Consider the following 12313-nt stretch of genomic DNA (forward strand, 5'->3'; position numbering starts at 1 on the left):
ACAAAGTAATCAAGATGTCATGGCTCCTCTTGCTCCCTTTTCCCTTCCCCTATTGGCCCTTTCTTGCCCTTTTCCTCACTCCCCTCTACTTGCATCCCTTCCACGTTATTTCTTTGCCTTTCTCTCATTCCCTCTCTACTCCTCCACTGCCCCTGCCCCCCATCTGTACCCCCTCCTCCTCTCTCCTCTCACCCTTTTTCACTGTCTTTTCTATGTCTCTCTATCAGGAGGAGAAGAGAGGCTCCCCAGAGGGACTGTGGTTCGTTCCCGCTGCCGCCTACACTGGCTTAATGAGGAGCCTGCGGGAAGGGGTGAGTGTCTCTGTGTATGTCTGCGTGTGTCTGTTTTTGTGTCTGTGCCTGTGTAGCTGTGACTAAGTCTCTCTCGCTGTGTGTGCCTGCAAGTGTGTGTGTGTGTGTGCGAGTGTGTGGCAGGGGATCCCTGTGAACAGTAATGATGAGGCAGCTGTGGGGGCCTAAAGCGTTGTTTGCCAGCTGCAAGTCAAGGGCATGCAGAGCAGTCACACACATGCACGCACACACACTCTTACCTGCATCAAACACAACCCTTTACTGCTCAGCAGCCTGACCTCAGCAGCAATTAGGACCCTCCAGACACACACATACAGTAGATTGAGCAGAAACACTAGCAGAAATATAGATAGCACTTTCCTTTTTGCTGGCTTTCTAGCTTCTTTTTCCTACTCTCTATCTCCTCTCTTTTTCTATTTAATTATGCTTTCTCTTTCATATTAGCCAGTAATAAAAAAGAAAAATGATGAATTATGACTTTGTTTGGTATAATATTATGACAAAATGACACACATGCCTCCAGTGATAAAGCTGTGTCCTAAAATATATAAAGACATATACGGTATCAATGCTGGCATCATGCTACTGACAATATTGGATTGACCTGGTCTTATTTTGGTTGGACCCTGTGCTTCTTAACTTCTGCAATATATGCTGGTGTTGTCCCTAAATAATTTTAACTGGAGGAAAATTGAGGTTTTAACATTTGCTACTAGTTTACTACTTTTTGCTTGCTTGTTTTTAAGTAATTGTGCACATCCTAGGCCTGAACGATATGACCAAAATCTATCTATCTATCTATCCCGATATAGGTAATTTAATTTCTCAATAACAAACTCTATCATGATATAGCATCTTATTCAACGAATAAAAAATCTATGTGAAATAACCAGAAGGTAAGGTCTATTTTGTGTATATGCTAGCAAAAACAGGGCCTTTTCCGAATGGCATAAATATTGTCATACTGCAAGCTGGCCGCTGGTTTTTCATATTGAAAAATATATATACAACAGCATATTATATTCATAGCATATTGATGATTTGTATTGCCGTATTACTCAGCACTAATGCTTGTTGTTAGCAAGTTAGATGACATAATTGTGTATCATGATATCTCAATATATGATTTCATCATGATACAATGCATTTTCATAATGCGTTATAGCCCAGTGCCGCACAGCCGAGTGCTTCTATATCACACGTATCGGACACCTTTTTTGTAGTGTTCATACCACAGGTTCATTCATGGTGATCCTTTGCTGCTGAATAGGGAGGATTTTGGTCGGGGGTCAGACTGATAGACACAGTGAACAGGTAGGGGGAGAGAAGGTGGATAGATGGATGTTGTTTTGTCTTTCAGAGGGTGGCCCGCTATAGCAGAATGAATATAGATGAAACTCTGGTCTGCACAGTTGTCAGCTAGTACCTACTGTTGCTTCATTACCACTGGGAGTGTAGTGGGGGGAGTGTAGATGAACAGAGGAGGGGTGTGTGTGACAGGAGCAGGGAGAGGGGTTGAGGGGAGGAGAGAGGAGGTTGACTTATTTATCATTATTGAGCTGTGAGAGTAGGCTGACGGAAAAACGTGCATCCATGCACACACACACACACACACACACACACACACACAGCCTTAGGGACCAGACACTCATCCCCAGACCCAACCTGCCTCCCTCTCTTTCCATCTCTCCCTCTCACCCTCCTCTCCCCTTCCCCTCTCCATTGCCTCTCTTCCTACCTCTCCCTGACTGGCTGTTTTCTCCCGTGGATGCACAATTTGCTATTATGTTACAGAGCAGTCTAAATAGTCTAACTTTGTCTCATGGGCATTACATTTCCTGGAGTTAACAAGATGGTCACACCATAGCTTACTATACTTGCACAGACAGTCATACTATATTTGCACTGTCGAAGTATAGCTATATCATCCCTAATACAAAAAATGCCATATATTTGAGGAGCATTTTTGGAATTCATTAAAGAATCCTGGATTCTTTCTTCTGAAAAGTCAGAGCGTGGCCACACCAGCGTTTATCAAAATAAGTTTAATTCACTGCATTGCAAAGAAATAACTGCTGTTATTGGACTTTCTCCAAGAAACAAATGGTGTGGTTTGCAGACAGATATATTATATAATATTTATACAATTATATATAATATTTCTTTTAAATAAACTGTCTTACTATACGTTTTTCTCTGGTTAAAGCCCTGTCACTTGACAGGGCATTGTTAGCATGCTCCCTGCTAACTAGTATGTAAGTGTTAAGCTCGGCAAGTACAGTACCCCGAGCACTTGCCCTGCTACCAGTCACCATGTCACCAAGCTCCCAGTAACACCCATTTCACAAGCATGTACGAATGAAATTCTTTCTGTCACTTGGTACTCTGAGTAGGCACTACCTCATCAGATACAAACAGCTATGGTAAATCTCCCACAGGCCAACTTAGGCCCCAATAGAGAGAGCCTCACACTGCCTGTTTTGTTGAAGACACCCAAATGAGATGGATCACCATAGCCTTACCATTTTTTTTTACTGTGATGTAGACAGCATAACATGTGGAATGGCAGAGGGGCAAATGTGTTCAGCCTCTGTTGGATCAGAGAAAACCTTAACTTGACAATGGAATTTAGGTCAGATTTTTGTGTTTAAAAAGTAAGATGCATGTTTGTTGAGGGATTTTTTTCCGATTGAAGAACATATGACCAGTATGAGTCTCCCTCCTTCTCTAACCAAACCTATGCTCTTGCATTGTCATTGTGACCATCTGATTTTCGCTCATCACAAATATGTACCAAGAGGTCTATCTGCACATTAAGGCTTAGGCCACACAGCAATTGTGAGCAATACATGATGGCTGCCCCACTGGTAAATGGTAATGGTAAATGGACCTGCACTTATATAGCGCCTTTCTAGTCGCTTTGCGACCACTCAAAGTCGCTCGCTTTACACTACAGACTGCGCTCATTCACACACACATTCATACTGGTGGCAGAGGCAAGGGCACTGCAGTGACAGATTGCCATTTTCTGTACTGCAACTTATTATTGACTGTAGTCTCACCCTAGGTGAAATTAAAAAGCATAAGTCTTTTCTTAACATGAGTTATTAATGTTAACAAGGTTTGAGTAATTTCTAGGTCCCAATGTAGTTAAAAAAATTCACAATATGACTGAATTTTAATATTAATGTTTGAAATCACAAATTGACCATCCTGTGTAGGATGAAATAATTGAATGAAAGTTTTATTTTGCACTTTATTTAGAAATTACTGAATTAAATGTCTATCGACCCGACCAAGGTGAAGAGGTGACAGAACCAATGGAAAGAGAGCACATGAGGGACTCAGGCTGGGATCTGCCTGGATAATCCAGCCATGGGTTATACAGAGTTGAACATCTGGTCAGAAAGACAGCAGAGATAGAGTTGCTCATCCCTGACAGCAAGAGAGGAGGCTGTGAGAGAGGCAGACAGAGAGGGGGAGGGGAATAGACAAAGAATTTGTATTTCTTTTTTCAAATTATGTCAAATAGGGTGACAAATAGCCTAAGGCTTAAGGCCTCATTCTCACTATCCCTTTGAGAAACAACACCCCCAATGTGTACCTATGTGCAACTTTTATCAAATGTTTTTATTTGCTGGTCCAACAAAAGAAAACACTGTCAGTCCGTCTAAATGTATCAATTACACTGATTTTACACAGAACAAAAAAAAACAGATGATCTGAATAAAATGTTGGTGTAAAATGTGAACACTGAGGAAAGTAGAGAGCCACATATTTTTTACCTGCATTTTTTATGAATAAAGGAAAGCCAGCACACTGGTGCTGTCCATTACCAAGACATTTGGTGTGAGCTTGTCGGTCAGTTTCAGCAAACACAAACCTGAATTTGGTTTATTTGACAAAATGTATATATTTCAGAATATTGCAGTGCTAAGTAGCATTTTTTTATTTTGTTTTCTCAAACTATAAACATGTATTTTAATTCTATGTTTTTCAAAAATATATTTAAAAAGCGTAGTAATGTCTTAAACTGATTTTATTTTGCTTGCTTATAACAGTGTAGTGACACTGGAGTCACCAGTTTCTAGGTTAAGAGTTACCATTGTATATAATATTTTACATGCACGTGGTCTTACAGATCACAGAAATCCATGTTTTAGCTTGGTTTTGGTCCCCCTCCATTCATGAGGGTAAATATTTGGCTCTATAACTGCTGTAGAAGAGTTCAACAAGGGTGAAAACCCAATACAGAAATGAGCTGAGGAGAACTGCAGAGTTGGATGACACCTTTCATATTACACTTGATCCACTGTTTATATAAAAAATATTGATTAGTACAGCTTTAAATAAAATATTTGAGCTAGCTATCTGGCCTCCATAGATCAGTTAAATGTTGGATGGGGGCATTTAAGATTCAGAAACATTGATTGTCTCTATTGGTTACACTTGACCTTGGGTTGAAAACTAAATATTTGTTAATTGCTACAGTACACATTGTAGGAGAGGTGAAGCTGGTAGCAGTTTGCCGTGACTTTAATATAATAGAAGGCAGCTCTGAAGAATCCAGGAGCAGAGTAAAAATCAATTCAAATTCATTTTTCTCTCAAATAGCACATTAGCATAAATAACAAATTTGATGTTTGAATTACTCGTTGCTAATCAGTAACAACATTTTTACAAATTTGATCAGCTTATTATTATTGGTTCCTTGTTAAAGTGGTGTCTCCAATATTTAGTGATGCATTTCTCATGTAGTGTTGCCTCGAGAAGTCTACCAATGTGCTAAATGTAAATCCAGTGCCACACACTGTTTATTGCATGACAGCATTGAGATACAGCGCCAAGACCCTGTCTAATGTGCTCCAGGCAGTGTGATTTTGATGCATTTTCTGACCCCCTGGATCACCCCAGCCCCCTCCGCTGCTGTTGAGAGTTTTCCTGATTTATAAGTAAAGCACTGGAGAGAGGGATAGAGATCGCTGTAGTAGAAGAAGGGGTCGACTGGGGGAGGCACAGAGCCAAAGCAAGCATGGTGGTTTTACCAGTGGAGAGGGGTATAGTGTGGGGGGTGGCAGGGAGTGACAGAGTGGAAAAGAGAGAGGGATCAGTGCAGTGGGAGAGGGAGAGGAGATGGCAGGGAGTCAGAGAGAGAAAGAGAGAGAGAGTTGTACTTGGAGAGGGGGAGTGGGATGGCATGGAGTGAAAGGCAGGTTTCCAGGCCAGACTTGAGCTGCAGGAAATTATTTATGAGTCTGAACAAGATGATGCTTCTGCTGCCTATGATGAAAAATCTGTGTGTGTGTGTGTGTGTGTGTGTGTGTGTGTGTGTGTGTGTGTGTGCGTGTGCGCGTTCGTTCGTGCATACGTGTGTGCGTGCGTGCGTGCATGTGCGTGCTTGCGTACAGCAGAAATGATGTGTGAACACTATTACAGTGATAGGAGCCAGGGGGCAGAAGGCAAAAATCCCCCTTACACACACACACACACGCAGTAGTGGTGAGCCTATTAATGATTTATCACTATCATCCACAAAGGAGAGGAGAACAGAGAGGGACTCTCTAAGATAGTCATGGGTCCTACCCTTGTGTCTCAAACATAAGATGACCACTCCACGTGCTTGAACGCACACACAGACACACATGCATGGTCTGCATATAAGCCAGTGTATCATCATGATATATAGTTACTGTGTTGTATTAATTTGCACAAGTAAAAAAACTATGTGGCCCTGTCCTTTACGCACAGAGAAAGGAGGAAAAGATGATGACTTATAACTCTGTGTCTGTGAACCTGTCTGTCCGCATGCCTGTTTCTTCTCTTTCTCTTTTTTATATTAGCCCGTCCTTTTTCCCATTTATGTACTGCCATTAGGCTCTATTTACTGGCCCATATCTCTGTTTCTATATATGTTTGTCTAATTGTCTGCTGGTCTGTGTTCTTTGCCGTTTGTCTGTTTGCACCTCAACTTGTTGCTCTTTTTGCTGTTTTGTCCACATGTCTCTTCCTCTTCCTATTACGCCCCACTGCCTGTCTGTTAGCCTGTTAATCTGTCTTTCTGTCTGTCTCTCTCTTTGAGTGTGGCTATTAGGGATGTTAGATGTTCTGTGTGAGGCTGATAGATGGTGTCTGTGTCTTTGCCATAGGGGCTCATTCAAAACCAGGTGCACTGGCTTCTAAAGGACTTTAATTACAGAGTGAAACCACATCAGACATGTGAACACGCGCAAATGTGCGTACACAGGCATACACACAAATCCCGCATCAAGTCATGTGATCTGGTTCTTTTTTTATGTGATCTCTTTCTACTTGAGACTCAGAGGCCAGGTGCAAACATGTTTGGATATAAAACTAATCTACTGATCAACACTTGAAGACAGGATTTAATTGTTCCATATCTGTCTCGCCTTTTAACTCTTTTCATCTGAAAACAGAGTTTTTTTTCCATCTTTTTTTAGCTAGGGGTTCAAAGTGCGTAAATCTTATCTGTCAGCCCTGAGCTACGGAAAAAGGGAGATTTTTAATACAACCGGTTGCCAGAAAGCCAGTTAGTCCTGTTGAAACCTGACGAAAAAAACTGAAATTCTGTTTAAGCTGGATACACAAGTGAAAAAAATGTTTTTTTAGCAATTGCAAAATGCATAACAAGGAAACCAGAAGAATGTATGTTTTGCTAACATTTTATATCGATCTTTAATAGTTTTAAATTACAATAAGAAACTACATAGAAATTATGTCTGGATGTTTTAAAATAAGGATGTATGATACTGGGGATGCCATTTAATTAGATATGCCCCATGACACCTCTGGAACGCTGAACTTCATGCTCTCAATGTACCAAATTTTAGTACTTTACTGAGTTTTAAAAAAAAAATCCATACCAGTCATGGAGGAGTATATACAGAGTAGGAGAAGCAGTTGAGTCTTAGAAACATTTTTAATCTTTGACATAAATAATATATGAACTGTCCAAACATTTCCTGCAATTCAATATCAGATGTTCTAATATTTTTGACTTTGAATATACAGTGTACTACTTAATGACTACTTTTAAATTAGTTCAAGTTATTTTTTAAGGTCATGAATCTAAATTATACAATCAGTGTTTTACCTTCACCTTTTATATTCTTTGAATAATAGTTTACTCCACCCCAACAAATCCCCCACATTGAGGGAAACACCACAAGATGCTACCAAGGATATTCATGCTATCAACAAACTAGAAGACTTGTACAGGAGCACAGTGAGAGTGAGTCCTGTCAAGTGGAGTGCATGAAGGGGCAAGGTGCTGCGTAGTCACTACAGCTGTAAATTGATTGGGACTTGATTTTGTGTATTGATAAAATAAGGCCTACCAAACCATATTTTTCCCACACTGTAAAAAAAAATCTGTTTAATTTACGGCAAAATACCGGCAGCTGTGGTTGCCAGAACTTCACCGTAAGAAATAAAATGAGTAATGTAAATATCAGCAAAAACTGTAATTTATACTGAACAATCCCATTACTTTTAGGATAATTTTGTCATCATGGTATTTCTCCATTAACTTTACATGAAAATTTTATATTTTTACAGCAAAACTTTGTGTTTTCTACAGTTTATGACAGCAGAATTTAAAGTTTTATGCTATTCTTTGATTTACAGTAATTAAAAGTATATATTACGGTGATGTACAATGTTTAATTTTACAACCTATTTCTGATGCTATTTGACAGTGTTTTACTGTAATTTCTACAAACATTTTTTACAGTGCAGTCTAATGGCTTTGTTGTCCCTTGACTTCTAGCACAAACATGAAGTGGACATTCCTGCTTCCAGTGAAATGTCTTGACCACTATTAGACTAACTGTGATGACATATGGTGCACACATATTACTCTTAATAAATTTGTGAAAATTACGTTACCAGTGACCCCAAATTTCAAGTTGTCCAAATCTTTGTCTGTACAGTCCTTATGTTTATGCCAATACACCTGCAAACTAACTGCCTTCCCATCAACCTTAGTTTTACTTTGTGTTCAGTGGTGTAGACCTTTTTACGTCAAACATTTTAACATGTCATAGCAGGAGAAACCACAGATGAAACAAATTTGGCAAAAGATGGCTCAGTCCACTTAACTGTCTTAGTGTTCATTCATTATCCTTAACTGCCAATCCAAACTCTGGTCGCGGAGGGCTGGAGCCAATGCCAGCTGACTTTGGGCGAGAGGGCCTGGAACAGTCCAACCTAAATGCAATGCAGATGTTGTTACCACCACACGCTTCTAGTGGGTCATAAGTGACGATTGAAGGCGATTACTTTTGTACGAGTCCATACATTGCTGTTTAGGGAAAATCCTACAAATTCAGCCCTTAATGTTATTAATTACAGCTGTGCTTTGTAGCTTGACTGCATGCTAAATTAGTAAACTGAAGTAGTGAGCACGGTAAACAATATTCATGCTAAATATCAGCATGTTAGCACTGTTGTTGTGAGGATGTTAGACATGGTGGTTGGGCATGCTACGTACAGCCTCATAGAGCAGCTCTTCACCTTTCTCTAAAACTATTGGCTCAAGAATTACCACGATATGTCAACGCCCAGTGGAAAAGGAGACAACAAACTACTAATATTTGTCCGGTTTCAGTAAATACAGACTAGACCAGCTTCTAATAAGTTGTGGTATTATGACAAAAAAATGTACCATGATTGTATAATTTCCAGACAGATTCAACAGAATCCAACAGATTTCTCATTATTTCGGTTCAAACTTAGCAAAGTGTTCCGTGCCAAGAGAAAAAAAATCTTCGATGACCCTGCAGCCAAGTTATTGGGAAAGCCATTTTAATTTCTTTAAAGTTGACTTTGTGGAGATGTCAGGTTTAAGTAGGACACTGAGTATAATATAATGAGTGTGTTTCTCGGATGAACTTGTTTCTCATACTGGGAAATATTATAATGAGAATAACTTACTCTTTCCTCTGTCTCCTGCATTTCTCTCTCTGCATCATAATGATGGAGTTTCTTGCATGAGCTACTTGTTTCTCACCACATGTAAGGATATCTCTCTCACTGCATCTCTCTCTCTTTCTTACAGTCACCCCCTCTTTCTCTTTCTGTGTAGTTCCTGGCAGGGCTACAGTCTATTAAACACACAGACAGTGGGTGCTCCCCCGTGGGCTCATTAGTGAGCTGGCCCGCACGGCCTGGGGAATGCTGGAACAGACCATTCTACTAGTTCCCGCAGGGGTGCCAGAGGATTCATTATGTTGTCATGCTACATAGTCCCTTAGTGTTGAATACACAATGTGATGTGCTATATTGGATTAAGAGGCAGGTTATTTTAGCTCTTAGTTATGATTACAGTTCCCATGTGGTTGAATAGACTGTGTCTTTAATTTCTATGAAATGTTAGATAACTCTGGATCACAGCCTGACCATCGATGCATTGTTAAATGTCAGAAGCACATCCTTGCATCATTAAGAGAATCAAGATTTCTAAATTCTAAAATGTTCACTTTTTTGAACACAAGGTTTCTGCAGAACAGTGGAAATTATTTTTGCCATTATTGCTATATTATTATTATTATTATTATTGCATAGTATTATGTTAAGGCAGATGGGATTGAGGTAAATGTTTTTGTGAAATTCAAGATATTGTGAAAAATGATTTAAACACAGGGTGTAATAGCTGAACTTTTTTTTTTTTGAAGCTCTAGCCAGTTTGAATTGATGATAGAAGAAGTCTATTGAAACGTGCAATATGTCATGTTCTGCCTCTTGGGGTCTGTCAATCGAAACAGTAACAGAAGACACAGCACTGCTGTCATTGCACTTAGCTTCTCCAGGTTAGAGGTACTTTAGTGTTCAATATTCAGGAGGTTTTTACCAGGAGTCAAATTAATCGCAGAGTTCTCCTACTTGACAAAAAAAAATTAAAAAACTGACCTGCTGGTTAAACATGTAAAAAAAAACAGATACAGCAGTTTCTCCTTCAAAATCTGTATTTCTACATCTGCTGTCCATCCATATACTATACTGCAAGAGTGCTGGAGCTTATGAGGAGGGGAATGAAATTAAAAATAAGCAGTTTATTTAACCATATTTTGCCAAAACTATGACTGTTTGAAACATACTGAGCACACAGATGGACAGCAGAAAAATGGATTATGCAAAATTTTGTCACCATTTGGGTCCATTTTAGATGACACAAATTCAAGCTGACCACAGCTGCAGCTGTGTGATAAGAAACAAACTAAAAACTTTATACAGCCAGTTTTCAGGCTTAAAGGGAGTGAGTGTGATGTCAAAAAGACAGCTTTTTAATTGAGCACCATTGTAATTGTGTTTGTCTTAGTCTTATTTCTTAGATGTTGTGCATTGCACATACTCGGTGTGTGGAGAGTTAGTACAGTTATGTGTGAAATATGAAACAATCAAGTAGTGTAATAATAATGTCATTATCTGTCACCTGCACCACTTTTTAGAATTACCATGATAAATTTATGTGATGAAATTAATGTTTCAACTGTTATTATGAACCTTTGCCACAGAATATATCTAACTGTGTTTTATGAATAGACTCTATTGTATCTCATATCGAGGGAGAGTAGCGTATAAGTGATGTAACACAGTGAAACACAATAATAACCTGACAGAGGCAATCACTTCTGTTCTACTTCCTGTCTTTCTCCACAATGACTTTCCTGGAAAAACTCATTTCCTCAGCCACAGAGATTTCATTAGCCTGGCCCTATTGTCTGAACACAAACAACTATTCTCTACTCAGGCAAAGGTGTGTGGGCACATACAATATACACTTAAGCATACACACACAGAGACACACAAACACTTGCACAGTAACACACGCAACCTCTCTCTCCTTTTTGTATTGAGGTGATGTTGAGCGCTAATCTAATTGTCAGTTTGTGATTGTGTTAGTTCTTTGTTCATTTCTGCCTTTTGGTGTATGACATTTTCTAGTAATCGAGTTTTGAGTTTGTAACTTAACAATGAACCAGAAAATGTGTTGCTCACAATGGCATCATATTTTATGCAAGGAAAAAAAAACATTTTTTAGACACAAACAGATACGTTATGCTCTGCTATAAGGTTGCATGTGCACATGCACACACATGTATGAAAGCTCTTGAAATGTAAATACAAATAACAGACATCCACCACCTGGCTGTCCTAGTGTTACTGGCCATGTGGGTGAACGGAAGACACTTTTCTTCTTATACAACATAATGTATTATGGTCTTGACTGAAAGAACATTAAGTTCATTTGGTCAATATTATCTATATACATGATGACCAAGCCAAGGAGTGCCATTGCAGCTGGTCTCATCGTGTTGGTGTTGAGGACTTTGGATTCAAATTACAATTACAGGGTTATTCTTAAATGGAATCCATTAACATGTTTTTTAAGATTGAAACACAAGATTTTAAAATGTTCAAATACTTGGAATAAATATTTTCAAGGTAAAGTTATTAGTGTGTATGGACAGTGCTTTTGTGTTCAATTGTTATAGGTGTTGTCAATAATGTTTTTTTTTTACTTAATTGACTATACCATTACTATAGCCCCCTGTCTGATTTTAAGGAAACCCAAATGGTTAATTTACTGGGGTAAGAGATGCTCTCTATTCTCTATTCTACTATTGATTAGGTTAGCCAGGTCAATACTTAAAGTGTCATGTAAATATGTACTTATTAAAATGACTTGGTTGTTCATTTCTACCAGCATGGATTCATGTGATTCAAAAATGCTTATGTGTCTGTCTGACAGGATGATTTCGTAGTTCATCACATGGCTGCCAAAGCCATTGAAAACATCTCCACTGCTGTGTCTGGCCCCTCCCACCACCTGCTTACCACAGAGATAGGCTCTGCCCTGTGGTACCTTTTCACCCACTCCACTGTGGAGGCTGTCAGAGTCACTACCGTCTCAGTAAGTTAACATGCATAAAAACACACATAAACACACTATCAAGTATGTGTGACTGTGGACAGAAACATGC

At 39.2% G+C, this 12313-nt stretch overlaps 1 protein-coding gene across 2 annotated transcripts in view; it reads left to right on the forward strand.

The window, feature by feature from the left end:
- The window catches only part of ulk4 (unc-51 like kinase 4), a 91695-nt gene that overhangs the window by 23157 nt on the left and 56225 nt on the right, over positions 1–12313 (forward strand). For both annotated transcript variants that reach the window (XM_059340189.1, XM_059340188.1), the window contains 2 exons: positions 228–311; positions 12082–12243. In XM_059340189.1, coding sequence (XP_059196172.1) covers positions 228–311; positions 12082–12243 — 246 coding nt within the window. The remainder of the gene's footprint in view (positions 1–227; positions 312–12081; positions 12244–12313) is intronic.

This window comes from Centropristis striata, chromosome 8 (assembly GCF_030273125.1).
Source record: "Centropristis striata isolate RG_2023a ecotype Rhode Island chromosome 8, C.striata_1.0, whole genome shotgun sequence".
NCBI lineage: Eukaryota > Metazoa > Chordata > Actinopteri > Perciformes > Serranidae > Centropristis > Centropristis striata.